The 19436-nt window shown below is 38.6% G+C and overlaps 2 protein-coding genes across 2 annotated transcripts; both read left to right on the top strand.

The window, feature by feature from the left end:
* Window positions 1-10263: 10263 nt before the first annotated feature.
* Window positions 10264-13009, top strand: LOC121730220 (nucleoside diphosphate-linked moiety X motif 19-like). Its single transcript, XM_042119174.1, has 5 exons — window positions 10264-10615; window positions 11254-11398; window positions 11797-12000; window positions 12451-12658; window positions 12779-13009. The coding sequence occupies exons 1-5, from the start codon at window positions 10308-10310 to the stop codon at window positions 12988-12990; spliced, it is 1077 nt and encodes a 358-aa protein (XP_041975108.1). The 5' UTR covers window positions 10264-10307; the 3' UTR covers window positions 12991-13009.
* A 45-nt stretch (window positions 13010-13054) lies between these two features.
* Window positions 13055-14991, top strand: LOC121730219 (STE20/SPS1-related proline-alanine-rich protein kinase). The gene has a single exon (XM_042119173.1). The coding sequence runs from the start codon at window positions 13055-13057 to the stop codon at window positions 14465-14467; it is 1413 nt and encodes a 470-aa protein (XP_041975107.1). The 3' UTR covers window positions 14468-14991.
* The last annotated feature ends 4445 nt before the right edge of the window (window positions 14992-19436 follow it).

A 19436-nucleotide genomic window follows, 5' to 3' on the forward strand; every position in this document is an offset into this window, starting at 1 on the left:
TAGAGGCGACACGTAAGTAGGTCGTCATTACCATACGTCATGTTGACGACGCTCATCCGTACACGTCACTAGGGATGTGCCGATGCAGTCGATAATCGATTGCGGTATCGATTTTAATGTTATCGATAGCAAAATAATCGTGATATCTTTCTAATCATATACACTATGTTCAACAAGAGCGTAACCGGCAAAATTAATGTTAGAAGTTAAATAAATGAAACAAAATTTATTTTAAATAATTGTTTATTTATTACTTTAAAATGCTTTATCACTAATATGCGGTCCAGTCCCCTCTACTATGTATTATGGACTGACATCTCCGAGGCATATTTTCGATTAAATTTTCAGCGTAGTCACGGGACAATGTACTCCATATCGCTTTTATATTGCGACTTAGCTATGCAACGGTTCTTGTATTACTCATCCGTAGCTTTAGCTTCATATGCGCCCAAACATTTTCTAACGGGTTTGCGTCTTGCGACTGTGATGGCCAGTCTAAAACATCAATACCGTGCTCGGTCTTCCAGGCGGTGCAGACACGGCTTCGATGTTTGGGATCATTGTCCTCCTGTAAAATCCATTTTTCGTTTGGGTTTTTATACCTACTTTTGACAGATGGTAATAAAGCTTTTTCATAAATTTTGTTCATTTTGCTGCATCCGGGTTGCCCGTAAATTCATACAAACTTCCAAAACCTCGTTTTGACAGGCACCCCCTAACATGCACCTTTGCTGGGTGTTTAACAGTGCGTACCAATAATTTGTTGCTGGAGGTTGACCAAGCACGAGATGTTATACTCGATGCCCAAAAAGAAGCTTCGTCTGAAAAGACTATGTGGTCCCAATCACGGTCAAGATTTTCCTGCGCCCACGCCATTATTTTTTTAAAGTGAGTCTCGGAGAGAAGAGGTTTTTCGATAGTGCTCCTGTATTTCACTTTCGATTCCGCCAGTCGATTTCTTATGGTATTGGGAGATATATAAAGCCCATTTTCTTTCAGTTTTTCTTGAGCTGAACGTAGAGATAACCGAATTTTTTTTTAAACATTTGAACGATGCCTTTGTCTTCGGCGGGAGTCGCCTTTTTCATTTTCCCTCTTTCTAGCAGGTCATCAACGCTCCGGGTTTCAGAATATCGTTTCACCTACTTGCTCACGAATGGTCTTGACTTCCGCATGTATTTGGCAGCTTGAGAATGCGACATTTTTTACCCTTTTGGGTGCAAGCAAAGAAACACTGCTTCATATCGTGACGCGACGGCGGCACTCACGGCGAATAACGTGTCGTCAACTCGGCGCATGCGCACAGACTCCTTTGTTTTGTGCTAAGCATTTTAGACAAAGAACCACTGAACGTGTTTCAGTTGTTTTTTTTAAATTTGGTTATGATTTTTGACGTAAAATGCCGGCTACGCTCTTGTTGAACACACTGTAGATTAGAAAATGAATTTTATATTTTATTAGTTTCGTTAAAACTCGAGAATGGTTGAACTGATTTGACTAATATTAGTCTTAAAATATTCATAGAAGTCCAGGGAAGGTTTATATTAGAAGGGAAGGGAAGTGGAATCGTATACAATGCAACAGACCTCCATAATAATAATAATGATAAGGGGGTGAAGCCGGTCCCTCCTCGTTGGTGTCTCCGGGCAACACATGGGTACGCCACCCCACTATCTTCGGGGTGAGGAACTCACGTGGCTGATCGTCGGTTCTTTCTTTCTATTCACTATCGTTTTCACCATCTTTTTATTTGTTAGTTCTTGTATTTGTACCGTTTTTGTTTTGTTTTGTCTATCTTTCACCGCCGTTGTTTCTTCTCGTACTGTCTTTCCTTTTTGGTTAACTCTTCATTTGTATAATATTATTTTAAATTTTATGTAATGCGTCTCCGAAATAGAGTTTTACCCCAGGCGGGTACTGGAGCTATACGCGATGGAGAATCCCGCCCCGGGCCTTCGGGCTCGGGCTGCCCGTCGTATTCTGGGGGGGGCAACGAGTCGCACCAAGCTGTCCAGTCAAGCGCTGCTGCAGCATGTTTATATCCTTCATCACCGATCTCATCAACTAAATCACTATTTTCATCTCCACCATCGTCACCTCCATCTTACAAAGACACTCTACATAATACACAACCTATTGTAACGATCCATACAGATACACCAAACACATTAACGCAAATTGGACAGATGAACTAAACGAATGCATACTTAAAAACTATTATCGGATCACACATTTAGAGACAAACAGGACTTCATATCGAAAACAACTACACGAAGCTTTTATAAACAATTTTCCTACACTTGCACATCTAAGCGAACAACGAATAAGTGATCAATTAAAAGAAATAATTAACAATAAGTACATAAAACACCAAAGACTAAATACGATAAAACAGGAAGTAGCTGAAGAGCTTACAATAATTAACGATGGATTATGTTCGAAAGAAATAACTCAGAATAGTTTTGATAATGATACCGAAATACAACATTTAGAGCCAGACAACCAATAAGTTATTTCTGAAAATACACACCTACCTAACAGAGATGCTAACATCGATGAAACATTTAATTTAGCACTGGAACACTTTAAAGGTACGAACCTTACAGACAAAGTATATATACCGAAACAGAAAACTTCAAAAAATCTAGCTAGAATAGTCAACTACATAAATAAATTAATAATAAATTAATTATTCCAGAGCATATCAATCAAGACACGGACTTTTATTACTTTCACAACAGTTATATATTGTGCAGCGTGGACAGCTGCCAAAATGAATGGGACCAGGTTATCACTTACCATTTCCAATAATTCATATCCTACCAAAAATAATAAAAAACCACAATGGCAAATAAGACTAGAAAAAAGAGTGGAAGATATACGAGCAAAAATAGGTAGAGTAATGCAGTACATTAAAGGAGGTAGAAGTAGAAAACTAATTGCACATGTTGATAAAATTAAAGAGATATACAAAATTCATTCTATACATGAGGAACCAAACACACAGATAGCTCAGATACTAGACACATTAAAACAAAAACTTTCAATACTGACAGGTCGTTTAAAAAGATATAATGCTTGCACACAAAGAAAACAGCAAAACAACCAATTTAATAACAACGAGAAGGAATTCTACAGATACATTAGGACGGCCACTACTAATACACCACATACTGAGAATAACACACATACTGAAATACCTGATGCTAGTGATTTCCAAAGATTTTGGGCAGGTATTTGGGAACAGCCGATAAATCATAATTTCGAAGCAGAGTGGATAGAAACTGAGAGGAAAAAATATGATAAAGACCTACCAGAAATGATATTTGAAAAAAATCCTTTAAACATATTTCAGCAGGTAATACGTAAATTACACAATTGGAAATCACCAGGATCAGATTACATTTACAATTACTGGTACAAAAAATTTACAAATATTCATAGCAATCTGTACAATTATCTAAATAAATTTATTGAAGACCCGAATTCGATCCCTCCGTACATTACATCTGGAACAACATTCATGATACCCAAAGACTGTTGCGAACTTACAAACCCCGCTAAATATAGACCAATAACCTGTTTGCAAACTATTTACAAAATTTTAACTTCTTGTATAACCGAATTAATATATAATTATGTAAATGATAATAGTATATTAGCTGAACAGCAAAAAGGATGCCGAAGATTTAGTCAAAGTTGTAAAGAGCAATTATTAATAGATTCTGTAATTTTAAAATACATAACTAAAACTAAATCTGACCTTTATTCCATGTACATCGACTACAAAAAAGCGTACGATTCCGTCCCTCACTCCTGGTTGTTGCAAATCCTGGAAATTTATAAAATACACCCGAAAATTATACATTTGCTGAAAACAATGATGACTCTCTGGAAAACTAAACTTAAATTTAAAACTCCTACTACTTCAATAGAAACCAAACCAATACAAATTCAACGAGGCATATTTCAGGGAGAAGCACTTAGTCCACTGTGGTTTTGTCTAGCTTTGAACCCACTCTCTAATATCCTAAATTCCATAGAAGCAGGATAACGCTTACATTATAATGACACGTACAGACATACTGAGATTATTAACCATTTGTTGTATATGGATGATATCAAAATTTATGCAGACAATGAATTTGACCTATACAAGTTGATTAAATTAACAGAACAATTTTCAAATGACATCAAAATGGATTTCGGGGTAGACAAAACTAAAATAAATTCAATAAAGGCAGGAAAAATATATTTACTCACTTACAAATTACAATCTGGAGAACAGATAGAACCTCTTGACGAAGGACAAACATATAAATATTTAGGCTACCATCAATCGCAACAAATTCAATATAAATACACTAAAAATAAATTAAAACAAAACTTTCAACATAGACTAAATGCAATAATGAAATCTAAATTATATTCCCGAAATACTATAAAAGCCATAAACACTACAATGACTAAATACCGTAAACATCACCCAAAATCATGTGTACAGAGACTCAAGTTGCCAAGAAATGAAGGTGGAAGAGGGATTATTGATATAACAAACCTGCATAACAAACAGATCTTAAACTTGAAACAGTATTTCTTATCTAAATCCGAATTTTCTAAATTCCACAAAGCAATAGTTAAAAACGATTATAATTTTACCCCTCTCAACCTACAGGACATTAATACGAACAAACTAAAAATAACAGATAATAAAACCAAACTTGTTGAATGGGGTATAAAAGCTCTCCATGGAAGACATCTACACGACTTATGCCAGACTAATGTCGACAAGGAAGCGTCGAACGCATGGTTGAGTCGTGGGGATCTCTTCCCGGAGACTGAGGGATTTATGATTGCAATACAAGACCAGATAATAGAAACTAGAAACTACCAGCGATACATTACCAAAACACTTACAACAGATAGCTGCAGAAAATTCCATAGTTGCCCGGAAACCATTCAACACATTACAGGAGCTTGTAGAGCAATTGTACAGACCGACTACAAACATCGACATGACCAAGTTGCAAGCATAATCCACCAGAGACTCGCCCAACAACGACGTTTTACTACTGACCTAGAACCGTATTACAAATATAAGCCTCAAAATATACTAGACAACACCGCCACCAAAATCTATTTCGACCGAACTATACTGACTGATAGAACTATACACTACAACAGACCAGATATTACACTAGTAGATAAAACAAACAAAACTGCATATCTTATCGACATAGCCATACCTAACACTCATAACTTACAAACTACAATAGCTGAAAAATTTACAAAATATATTGAACTTAAAGAAGAAATAGCCCTCCTCTGGAACCTACAAAAGATAACAATAGTACCAATAGTACTATCTACTACAGGTGTAATCCCTATTAAGCTATTTATGTCCCTTGAAACCCTTCAACTACCCCATAATTTAGTATATTTAATGCAAAAAGCTGTAATATTAAATACTTGTATAGTAATGATGAGCTAACAACATTACATATACCACAAACACAACTTAATCCACACATTCATACATCACACATATCACAACCTGATTATACAACACATCACCCTTCGCCGGACACTCTGCCCATTCATACTTACAATTTAAATATTTAGATTATTAAGAACTTACCTGGTATGTACTTGGCTTCGGCCCGTACATACTAGATTGCCGGTGAAAACCGAGAAATTCAAAATAAAAACATAATAATAATAAATTTTTTATTTGCACACACAAAAAGACATAAAAACGCATAAAAGAGACAAAAACAAAAAAAATATAACAACAAAAAACAAAATTATGCAAAAAGGCGGTCATATACTGCTTTAAGCAGTTTCTTCCAAACAACCAATAGGTACCGTACTAAATTAAGATTTTAATGAGTAACGACATAATAAATATATATATATAAATATGTTACATAATTAATAATAAGAAATAATAAACTTTACACAGATATAATTAAAGACAATAACTCTTACTCTATAATAGTGCCTTTTTCAGAATTCGTCGAAATCTCAACTATTTCTGTACATACTACAGTCTTCATTACTTTGAAGTCGGTACCAGCTAATTTTATCGTGAGTTCAGTCAATTTAAGAATATCTGAAGCTTTTGGGACTGGTACCGACTTCAAAGTAATGAAGACTGTAGTATGTACAGAAATAGTTGAGATTTCGACGAATTCTGAAAAAGGCACTATTATAGAGTAAGAGTTATTTAATACTTTTTAGTTCATATTATTATTGTTTTTACCTTGGAAGTCGGTTTTAATTTTTTGTTAAAAATAATAATTTCACTCTTTTTGGTTATCTACAAGATAAGGCTTTATGCGTAAATAACCACTACGAATGTTAACTATTCACATTATGTTACTGTAAGCGAGTTTGTGGTAAATGCTTGCAGTTATCTAAGCGATGCTGCAATTTAAAAACTTTTATCTTTAAAGGTTCAGGAGTTCTGTTCAGTGCCTTTGGACCAAGAAACACCTTCGTATGAACTTTCTCCTATTCGTAACATGTTTAAGTTACTAGAAACAACATTTTAACCACTATGAGTCTTTTGATAAATTTCAAGGATTTCCCTCGATTGCTCATAGATCCCATCATCAGTTTACCACTTTCGTAATTATTATACAAAATCAAGCTTATACCCTATACAATAACATAAGAATTTTGAAAATCGGTCCACAAACAGCGAAATAATCATCAAAAACATCTGCTTCGATGCAAAATATCACGAAAAGAATCAATAATTGGGTCATAATGTAATGACCAATGGCATAATTACGATTTTGATGATGATGATCAAATAAATTGATGTGTTGGCTTATGCTTTCAGTTGCTTAAACAACGCCGAAATCCCCGAACCTGTATCTATAAGGATTCAAAAGTTCTGTTGGGTACCTTCGGATCCAGGGTATAACCTGGTGCGAAATTTTACTTTTTGGTAGCAGTTACCTCGAATGCTTCAGAAAAAATTGAAGTCACTATATGTTTTCATACAAATTTCAAGGAGTCCCTTCGATTCCTCTAGGATCCCATCATCAGATCACCACTTTTGTGAACATGGTACCAAATTCGAGTTAAACCTTATACAACACAAAATGAATTTTGAAAATCGGATCACAAACGGCTAAGTTATCGTTGAACATACAAAAAAAAAAAAGATACATACAGCCGAACGTATAACCTCCTCCTTTTTGGAAGTCGGTAAAAAGTATAAATAAAAGAACCTACACACCAAAGGTTTTACATAGAGAGATCTAAGTAATATTGTTTTACACGTTTCTTAAATATAAATTTATAAGATTCGGATTTTTTATATAATCGGGTAAGGAGTTCCAGAGTCCAAATAGCGGAGATGGTGAAAGAAGAATCATAGAATGAAGCTTTATGAGATGGCAAAACAAGAGTAAGTTTGTTTGCAGCGCGAAGAATATGATTGTTATGACCGAGGAAATTGAATTTTACTTTAAGGTAGTCAGGAGTTGCTGCTGCCAATAATAATAGACTGAGTTTTGTTTGGATTAGGGACTAAACCATAGGCATTGCTCCACTTCGATATTTCATCTAAATCAGCATATTACCACCGGGGCTTAGAAATCGATTCCAGTTTCTAGTATTTAATCGATAGTCTTCTATATGGCACAACACTAGAGCAGGGGCGAGGTCGAGCAACAGGCGCTCTCTGATCAATGACGCCCCCCGAACCCCGCATCCCGCCCCTCACCCCGCACCTGCCCCGCACCCGCCCCGCACCTGCGCCGCACTTGTTGCGCGCACCCAGAGTTCCGCACATTACAATCGCTGAAGTATGGCAGGTTCAGAATTATTTTACCAACAATGTGGCTTTTATTCCCAGGATATAAGGTTTTCGTAGAAACTCCGAGGGAAATCTACTTTAATGTATATATTTTATAAAATTACACATACCATGTAAAGCAACTGCAGCTCGTTCAGATTTATTTTATGTTTAACAGGAACTTCTGACCACAAGTATCTTCGAAGATAGATATTTAAGGTTGGGTTGCACCAACTAACTGTAACTATGTGTAATTTTAACTATAACTACAGTGTAATCTTTGCTTAAAGTTAAATATGGCGTCCAAGGACGCCATATTTAACCTCCGCTCATACGTATATCTGAAAATTTACTATGTTTTACAGTGTTATATTTTTCCTGTCGATTTTTACGGATAATTCAATTTTTATACCCTCAATCCCGTTACCTGTAGCTTCAATTAAGAAATAAACGCAACAGACATCTGTGAATTTCTCCGGTTAAAGTTAAAGCTAGGACGCCATATTTAACTATAACCATAACTTTAACTTTAGCCTCTGGTGCAACCCAATCTTAAATGACCAGGTACTGTGTCTGTACCCGATTGACGTTGTTATGAACTGAAAACCACGAAAAATAAATACTGACCACCTAAGGTTGGGTTGCACCAAAGGCGTGGTTAAAGTTAAAGTTATGGTTATAGCTAAATATGGCGTCCTTTAGCTTTAACCTTAACCGGAGAAAGTCACAGATGTCTGTTGCGTTTATTTTTTTTTTATTGAAGCTACAGGTAAAGGGATTGAGGGTATAAAAAAATTGAATTATCCGTAAAAATATAACACTGTAAAACATAGTAAATTTACGGAGCGGAGGTTAAATATGGCGTCCTTGGACGCCATATTTAACTTGAACCAAAGATTTGACGTTTTGCACTGTAGTTATAGTTAAAGTTACAGTTATAGTTAAAGTTAGTTGGTGCAACCCAACCTAATGATTATAACAATAGGTAACCTAATGATCAAGCTATAAAACGTTTTGTCCTTGTCTGTCAAGCGGCTTTTGCAATGTAACAAGGAACAAACATTACTTTAATATTGTTTACGCACTATTTAAAGTTTACTAGTAAGTATATTAATGTAATTAATATAATGAAGAGGTTCATAGATAATGTATGAGGCTTATATCAAGATTTTAAATTAATTAAGTTCATTATGTAATTGGTCGCTGTTGAGCATTGAGTGCAGTCTTGTTCTAAATAATCTAAAGAATATAATATTAATATACTTAATATAACTATACATTCATATTCAAATCCCAGAAAACGTTCAAAATCTTTCCATTAATAAATTTAAGAAAGTAGTCAAAGAGCGTTTGTATGCCAAAGCCTATTATAAGGTCAATGATTTCATAAACGATGGCACATCTTGGGAGTAGGATGGCTTACAAGGCTACTTCTACATTATTGTAATGTATGTATGTTGACATTGCATAATTTTAAGTTACAGCATTGTAAATTTTATTTTAAAAGATTAATTTTTTATCTCACTTTTTTTGGTAAAAAAAGTGGGCGCCGTGCGAGTTTCTTACGCCTGTTCTTCTCGCCGGGATAATTCCCGAACCGGTGGTAGGCACCGTAGCTAATATTAACTTTCTGAAAGTATTTTCTTAAAATCTACTCAGAAATAAAACAATTTTTATTTTATTTATACCTCAATACCCCTGCATTCCATTTAGCGTTAAAAACGATCAAAACGCTCAAAATACGAGGCATTTTGAGTGTTTGGATAGATTTTAATTAACGCTAAATGGAACGCGGGGTACGTTATTGTTTGTGGGTAAAAGGGCCCATTCACGGCGGGCCGCCTTGCCGTCCGCCGGCTTAGAATGCAGGATAGTGAATGGTGTCGCAGCCTGCATGGCCGGCCGGCGGCCAGCAACGACACCATTCACTATCCTGCATAAGTCGGCGGACGGCAAGGCTAGTGATTTGACAGTACCAGTCATTGGACAAAGCACAAAAACACAAAATTTATATAGGTTGCTTTAAAAACTGCCTGATTTTAAAGAAAACAGGTAGTTTTTAAGCAACCTTAATAAATATAGTGTTTAATTGGACAGATCCAATGACTATTACTGTCCAATCACTGTTGTTCAACCTATATTATAAAATAAGCTTAAATTTACCATAGACAAAATAAATCGAGCTAAATGCTTGTATTCAGACTTCCGGCCATTTTCTAAAAAAAAAGAAAGTTGATGGTCATTCCGTAAATGTCAAATTGATGCTATTTTTATATTTTTTATTCTGTACTTTCACGAATTTCTCTTAATCTTGTTCATAAAGAGAAAAGCTAATTAGATTTTACGAACCCTTGTACAATCTTTATTCTGTATTCACAACATTCATAAGCCACAAAAAGGAAATACGTGACGTAAGTCGGTAATTTACTTAACCCTAATCGCGACTCGAAATTTGTATCATTTATAGTGATAACTCTGTACTGACATCGTCACAATCATGAAGGCAGCGCTCGGGAAAAGTTGGCGCGATGCTGCGTCACTGATAGTGCTCGCTAACCGCAACGCAGAAGCCGCGTTGCAGAGAGCTTCTCAGAATAGCAACTACGATATCTTGTTGCAGACACGGCCGCATACTGCATCTTTCTCGAACAGTATAGTGTTTCCGGGCGGGGTGACGGAGGAAGCGGACGCCGACGAGAGTTGGCTCCGGCTTATCAGTTCGTTTGGCTTCACCCAGGAGGACTTTGCCTCATTGCACAAACCTGGAACCAATATTAGTATTTTCGCCAGCAACCCAATAAAAAGGTAAGACGCGCGTGCTCTATCGTTTATCAGTGTTTATTTGTCCAAATTATCAGCGCTTGACAAACTTGTAAGATAAACAATACTTTACAATGATGACTTACTTACCTTACTTATCCAGTTAAAAGCTATTGACTATGTCCTTATGTATGTAGTGCAATGTGTAAGGTGTATTAAAGATTTATTAAAATAATGTACAATTACTAAGCTTTTACTTTCACATTTTGTTTTTGGACATCTGTTTTATTTAATTATATTACAAATTTTATTATATTATCTGCACTCAATGGACCTTCTAATATTATGACTGATATAATATATTTTAATAGAATTTAGGTACCAACTTAACATTATATTTGTTAAAACTTAAGTATTTTTTAATTAGAATATAATATATGTGCTTACATTAAAAGAATAATTAAGATCTTAATAAATTAGATATGACATGGTGTAATAAAACATTTTGATAGGTTACTTTATGGCCATCCAAGAAAGAATGTTCAATGTTCATGTATAAATTAACAATAAAATTGCTAGAAACTATATATCTTGCAAATTATCTAAAATCAATATTATCAAAACTAAGCCAAAAGACAACTTGGCACTGCAAATTATGTATAATGGTTTTATTATGATTACAGACATGTGTCACTACGAATAACTGCAATCCGTGAGACATTTGAGGAGCTCGGCTTACTGATCTGTAGTACCAAGCACAAGAACAATAGGGGTGATACCTGGGCCAATGTTATCCACTGTGACGATGTTCAGTACTGGCAAGATCGGGTGAGGATTACTATATGTTTATGGACTACTCATAGATCGTTGACTTTGTTCTAAAGAGCCAGGTGGTCGCGTGGTGTTCCAATCCCGCAGACGGAACAAAAAGTTTTCGAAATTCTTGGGTTATGGATGTGTATATATGTGATCATATAATAAAAATCTTAAATATATTATGTAAAGTATAAAAGTATTAAATATATTTCTGTTGTCTGGTACCCGTAACACAAGTCCTTCAGGTACTTACCACGGGGCCAGACTGACATGGTGTGAAGTGTCCATAGATATTATTATTTCCATAAAAAAGGACAAAAATATAGATTTGCACTTACCATGACACTAAGCTTACCAGAAAATAAGTGACAATAGATTGTTATAGACTAACTGAGTGATATTTGTTACAGATAGGTAAAAATCCTCTCGACTTACTCAACCTATGTAAGGAACACAACTGCTACCCTGACATATGGTCACTACACTTCTGGAGCGCCTGGCTAACTCCATCATTTCTGCCCAAACGATTTGATACGGCATTCTTCATCACTGCAGTACAGTCTGATGTTAAACTGCCCAAAAACTTTCAGAAGCAGGAAGTTGTTAAAGTAGAGGTTTGTAATTGTCCCTTTATGTACTATATGTATGTACTATATGTATGTAAATGTGAATAAATGTGTTGTAATATAGTTTGTGATTTTGGGTCAGGGCTCGTACCACGAAACGGTTTTGAGACTCAAACAATCGGACGAGAAGGCCGCGTCCTGTTCTAACAATGTCATTTCACGTTTTCTCTTTTTCTTTTTTTTTTTCTCGTACGATTGTTTGAGTCTCAAAACACTTTCGTGGTACGGGCCCAGCTTCCTATCTAAGGAGATTTCTTCCAGGACTTTGTTTTTTGTGTACATACACTTATTTTCTATTGAAGAATACCGTTGGTTCAAAAGTTGGCCCAAAATTACAATTACAACATATTTATTCATATTTCTGTATGTTACATACCTAAGTTGAAATAAAGGCACAAGTGACAGAAATATAATAAATTGTGAAAAAAATATTTACAGTGGGCAAATCCAAAGGACATTCTACAGAGGAGCAACAAAGGGGAAATAGATCTGTTTCCGCCGCAGGGATACGAGTTCTACAGGCTATCACACTGCAGTGACTTGGAGGATCTGATACGGTTCGCCAAACAGCGAGTGTGTGATGATAACGACTTTGTATACAACACCAGAGTGCGAGCAAAGGATGGGGTCATAAGTCTTTTCCCAGGTACTTTATAATTTGAAAATACTTAGGTTTATTTAAATTTCTAATAATAATCACTTCTGGTATAAAAAGTACTAATGTAAAAATTATACTTAGGTTCATAAGACATTTTCGTCCTCACAGGTGATGACCTCTTCCCAGATGTAAATTATATAAACGACGAGCCGGTTCGTATCGAAAAAACTGTACTGGAGCTGCGAGAGGCCGCTCATACCTTACATCGCGTCGAGCATATAGACGCAACTGACGAGAAAACGCTAGTGCTTAAAAACTACAAACCCAACAACCATATCAATATGGGTGATGTTATTTTACCGTTCAATGTAAAACTATAATAAAGTAACGATAGTTCCACAATTGCCTTAAATAAGCTTTACTAGTGCACTCTCCTACCTCGAGATGGCGGGCGCGGGGCACTGGCCCAACAGCGAGGCCGACTACGAGCTGCTCGAGGTTATCGGCGTCGGCGCCACGGCGCAGGTGCACGCCGCATACTGCGCCGCGCGCCAGGAAAAGTGCGCCATCAAGCGCATCAACCTCGACAAGTGGAACACCTCCATGGACGAGCTGCTCAAGGAGATCCAGGCCATGTCCAGCTGCAACCACGAGAACGTCGTCACCTACTACACCAGCTTCGTCGTCAACGAGGAGCTGTGGCTCGTGCTGCGCCTGCTGGAGGGCGGCTCGCTGCTCGACATCATCAAGCACAAGATGCGCGTGTCCAACTGCAAGCACGGCGTGTTCGACGAGGCCACCATCGCGACCGTGCTGCGCGAGGTGCTCAAGGGGCTCGAGTACTTCCACCAGAACGGGCAGATCCACCGCGACATCAAGGCCGGCAACATCCTGCTGGGCGACGACGGCGCCGTGCAGATCGCCGACTTCGGCGTGTCCGCCTGGCTCGCCACCGGCCGCGACCTCTCGCGCCAGAAGGTGCGCCACACTTTCGTCGGCACGCCCTGCTGGATGGCGCCCGAGGTCATGGAGCAGAACCACGGCTACGACTTCAAGGCTGACGTGTGGTCGTTCGGCATCACCGCCATCGAGATGGCCACCGGCACGGCACCCTACCACAAGTACCCGCCCATGAAGGTGCTCATGCTCACGCTGCAGAACGACCCGCCCACGCTCGACACGGGCGCCGAGGAGCGCGACCAGTACAAGGCCTACGGCAAGACCTTCCGCAAGATGATCGCCGAGTGCCTGCAGAAGGACCCCGCGCGGCGGCCCTCCGCCACCGAGCTGCTCAAGCACTCCTTCTTCCGGAAGGCGAAGGACCGTCGCTACCTCGTGCAGACGCTGGTGTCCATCGGGCCGAGCATGGACGTGCGCGTGCTGAAGGCGAGCAAGCGGCAGCCGGGCGCGTCGGGCCGCTTGCACCGCACCGAGACCGGCGAGTGGGTGTGGGAGAGCGAGGACGAGGGGGAGGACGAGGAGGGCGCCGCCGACCGCCCCATGAACACCCTGCCGCGCGCCGACTCCAGCGACAGCGAGGACGAGCCCGCCGGCCCGCAGGTCGACCTCGTGCTGCGCGTGCGCAACGCCCGCAAGGAGCTCAACGACATCCGCTTCGAGTTCGCCGCCGGCAAGGACTCGGCGGAGGGCATCGCGGCCGAGCTGGAGGGCGCGGGGCTGGTGGCGGCGGCGGATGCGGGCGCGGTGGCGGCGGCGCTGCGCGGCCTGGTCGGCGCGCACCTGGCGGGCGCGGGCGGCGCGCGCTCCGTCACCTTCCGCCTGCCGTCCGCTGACCCCGCCGAGCCCGCCGACGAAAAGGGCCTGGTGGGCTACGCGCAGATCTCCATCGTGGACTAGACTGACCCGACGCCGGACAATAACTACCGTAGGTGGCTGCCGCTCCCCGCCGCCCGCGCCGCGCCTCGGCGACGCGGGGCGGGGCGCGCGCGCCGTAGTTTGTAATTTTGTAACTATCCGCGCTAAACGATATTTATGCAAAGTATCTACGTATGTTATGGGTAAATAATATGGATTTCTTTAGTATTGTTTATGATCGTAGTCGTAAGAATGAATCTGAATTTATAGTTTTGTACGTCCTCGGCGTCGCTCCGGCGGGTCGGCACTGTAGTGTATGTGAATTGAAAATGCTCAAAGTATGTTAAGCGCCGGGCCGCGAGACCGGGCGGTCGTGTTTCCTATATTATTTAAGCCGCCGCCCGCGCCGTGAGTGATGTGACTGACCGTAAGCAGGACGTAGTACGATGGAGTACAATATATAATCGGCCGGCATTACAGTGTTCGAACGTACAGATGCGATTTTTTACGTTGTTATTTGTTGCTTATTTTGGAATTGTTTTTGAAATAAATGAGAATAAAATCTTTGGCAGGATGTTTTATTCGATCTCTATTGATTTTCCAAAGTCTTAAAAGTACGTCTACGGTATGTATAATTACAATTCGTGCTTATAACGGTTACAGAATGCGTCGGTGATAGCTAGCTCGTCGGAGCGGGATGGCATGCGTCGGACAGCTCGCCTGACTAGGAACATAAAACACGAAAAACCCACGCTGTGTGCGCTCACTAACAAATTAGGATGTTGCCAGCTGGCAACATCGCGCGCCGCTGTACAACGTTGCCGAACGTGTTGCGCGTCACGCGTAACAAATACCTGTAACACAACTGGTTACAATATAGTAAATACCCAGCTTTAATAGGAAAGGCTAAGAAGTCATTATATTTTTCATGAAGATTTGAAATTATTGTTATTTTTAGTTTCGTGAATTTTCCTCGAGATTATATTTTATATTCCTTGTCAAGCTAGACGTATACAGTACATAGCGTTACTACATAGAGGATCCTCGACATTTGGCCGTTGCTTTCAGTTCTTTTGTTATCATATGACTTTAAGATATTTGTCGACTTTGAAAAGTCGAAACATTACATCGAAGGACCATTATTAAAAATCCTACATATTTTATGTTACCAGTTATCTGATTGTTATGAAACAGTCATGAAAGTCAAAGTAATATTAATTACTCGCTGCCGGTCGCATTTAAAATGATCAACAATTATCTTAAAATCACTTAAACCACTTACCAAATCTATTGCAAAGAAACAATATCAGCTTACAGCTTATAAAACGGGTAAGTAAGTACTATTACAAAATATAGCAGTTTTGTTGGTCCACACAGTGAACTTGGCAACACTAAACCTTACTATTATAGACAGAATTACTGACATTCGAAGTAAAAGCTGCGAATCCACTTCGGAACACCGCGCGACGATGTCAACTCGCGCACCTCATAATTATTCTTACGGTAGAAAATCATCAAAATTGCACGTTTATTTACATGTTGCCTAGTGGATATGCAGCTTATAAGCAGCCCGAAAACGAATGTGATGATTTGACAACTTATTCAGTTTTGTCACTATATCTGGTCTCACTCATATGAATATTGACAGAGACAAAACATGGGTTAAGTTGTCCAAAATTAATGAAAAGATTGTGATCTTAACTGTAAATTCATATAGCAAACAAGGTAATTTACTATGGAAATTAATATGTACATAATTTACAAATAAATAAATACATAATTATAAAGTAAAAATTATGTAATTTATGATCAGAGTTAGTAACGTTAAAGTTTTGAAAAGTTATCCTTATATCGTGAGTGCAAAGGCCCCGTTAGAGCTAAAAATAATCTAGACATAAGACAAACTGCGCATGGTGACAAAGCATTCATATACAACAGCGACCGCTTTACCGCACCATACCGATTTAGGTTTCAACTTTAACCAACCTTACTAATCAAAATATTTACTAATGCAGCATAATTCACGGTCTTGTCTTTGTTGCAAGGCAAGCAGACATTGCATAGTTATTCGCTGAGTATTATTAGTATGGGGATATAACAATATTTTAACATTATAGTATGTTGTACTCAAAGGTGATTTTGATGGTCTAAGGCCCAATCTTACCAACGTCTGTTAATGTTAACAGCTTGTTAAAATGTCATGTTTTCTCTTTCATTCATATGAAAAATGAAAGAGGAAACATGATACTAATTCGAGCATTAACTTTAACAGTTGTTGATGAAATTGGACCTAAATATTTTACTCTATGATTTTAACATATCTTTCGTTCAGTTGAGATTCAAGAAACAAAGAAAATATGACTAATTCATCAATCCAACAATAATAATTATTAAACATAGATAATAGTTATGGCAAACAAAACTTCCGCAGGTACAAAATGGCTAAATCTAGTAACACATTCACTCTTTCTGGCGTATTTTAGAACACAACCCCCTTATAAAAATATATCCATCCATGTTGTTAGAGGACGTCCACAAACTGCGTGAGGTGTTTTTTGAACCCCCCTCCCCCCCACAAATGTCACGTGAGATTTTTCAAAATGTGGGTTTCTTACGTGTAAACGTTTGGTTTGACAGTCAGTAGATTTTCTTTCGAACGAATTTGTGAATGATCTGATTTGTGAATCGTATAACCGTATAACGATTACGCTTACGATTAAATCTTAAACATACGTACAATGTGGATGAAATGGACTAAAATAGTATTATTTTGTTGAGAAAAAAAAATACGTGAGATTTGCCGAGACCCCCCCCCCCCCACCTCTCCCCAACGTGAGATTGGATGAGATTTGACTCGACCCCCTCCCCTCCCTAAACACCTCACGTAATTTGTGGACGCCCCCTTATCTATATTGTTATATTGATGTAACGAAAACACTTTCGGTCGTATGAATAAAAACTTAGCGTGGGTTTTTAGAAGCTTTAAAAGCCTGTTGTAAAATTTATTATGAATAAAGGTTCTCTAACAGTGCTCTAACACCGTTTTAAGGTGACAGCTGTCAAAGAATAGCGCATGTTTAATAGGCCTGTTGTAAACCTATTTTAAGCATAATCGTTATGAATAAACGTTTGCTAACAGTTGTTTAGGCTCGAAACGTAAAATAGGAGTTCGCAAACTTTAGTGAAGCCTCGGACCTACTTTAAGACCATTTTAAGAGACTGAAAATGGACGCAATATCGAATATTATCGCGATTTCTGACATTATTGCAATTTCAAGAATCAGTAAGGGTCTCTACAGACGGACCGCATTTCAACTGCAATCCAACCGCAAATTGCAGTTCAAGTGCAGTTTAAATCCAGTTGACACGATTACGGGTCTACACAGACGGACCGCGTTTCAACTGCAATCCAACCGCAAATTGCAGTTCAAGTGCAGTTTCAATGCAGTTGACACGATTACAATAGAACTACAATAGAACTACATTCGACTGCAATAGAACTACAAACCATACAGTTTACACGACTGCACGCCAACTGCAACTGAACTGCAATCCGACTGCGCGTTTGGTTTGCAGTTCTATTGCAGTCGTCTTGCAGTCGTCTTGCAGTCGTGTCAACTGCATTCAAACTGCACTTGAACTGCAATTTGCGGTTGGATTGCAGTTGAAATGCGGTCCATCTGTGTAGACCCTACAATAGAACTGCAAACCAAACGCGCAGTCGGATTGCAGTTCAGTTGCAGACTTGCAGTTGGCGTGCAGTCGTGTGAACTGCATACTAACTGCATCTAAACTGCACCATCCTACCCGCCCGCACGGTCCGTTCTCCAGCAGTGCAGTTTGGATGCAGTCGGTATGCAGTTCACACGACTGCACGCCAACTGCAAGTGAACTGCAATCCAACTGCGCGTTTGGTTTGCAGTTCTATTGCAGTCGTGTCAACTGCATTCAAACTACACTTGAACTGCAATTTGCGGTTGGATTGCAGTTGAAATGCGGTCCGTCTATATAGACCCTTAGATACATTGTGTCAAATGCACCAATTGTAGGCCTCAAAAGTAAAACAGAATAAAATAGTATTTTTAGTCATCTTCTCCTTCTTTTCATTATTCTTCTTCTTCTTTTATTATGGCCGCCTTAGTGAGTTGCCAATGTCAAAGTCTACTTTGCTCTATGATTTATAAAATCCATAAAGTACATTTATTTTTTGTTTACTCTTTATTTTTGACACATTGAATACAATTTTTAATCTGTGGAATACAATAAATTGACACACTACCAACATTACCAAAAAAAATTCTTATAAAACGTCATCTAAAGGTATTTTACTTAGCGAAGGCTTAGCAAGCGTTTATTCATATGGAGTGTTATAAGACGGTTTTTAACTTTAGTGAACATTTTAGTTAGAAAGCTGTTAAAACGTTCACTAAGATTTTTTTATTCATACCACCGAGTATGTATACTTCTATAAGGGGACATGAGTTTGGTTTTAGTTATTCAAAATGTTGTCTTGCCGTACGTTTAAAAATAATAATTTTATTTTCGTACGCGACATGACATCACACTCAATCATGATTTTAATTAAAACCAGATACATTATACACACTAAATCACTTTTGTGACACTGTTTCATTGTAATAATCTTTCAAATTATTTATTATTATTATCAAATACATTTCAGTATCCGCGTGTAAACAAAACAATAGCTAAGGTGTACTGTTGCGTATTTTGTGTAATAGTATAAAACACTAGTGTTCTAAATGTGTAAAAAAGATCAAGTAAAAATTTGTCAAGCGGGCGGTGCTTAAGCTATGAAATGAGCATATAAATTAGTCCTATACTAGTATTAGTTAGAGAAAGTATGAGAGAGAAGCCACATTGCTGCGTTCCGTGGTTCCATGGTGGCGTAAAACACGTCGCTTAACTTAATATCTTATGGGCTGTTTGGTTTCAAGTTTCGTTCAGTTTCAGCCCTGTCGGGCAGGGAAGTGGGCGGCGTGAGAATGTAAAT

Source organism: Aricia agestis, chromosome 9, assembly GCF_905147365.1.
Source record: "Aricia agestis chromosome 9, ilAriAges1.1, whole genome shotgun sequence".
Lineage (NCBI taxonomy): Eukaryota > Metazoa > Arthropoda > Insecta > Lepidoptera > Lycaenidae > Aricia > Aricia agestis.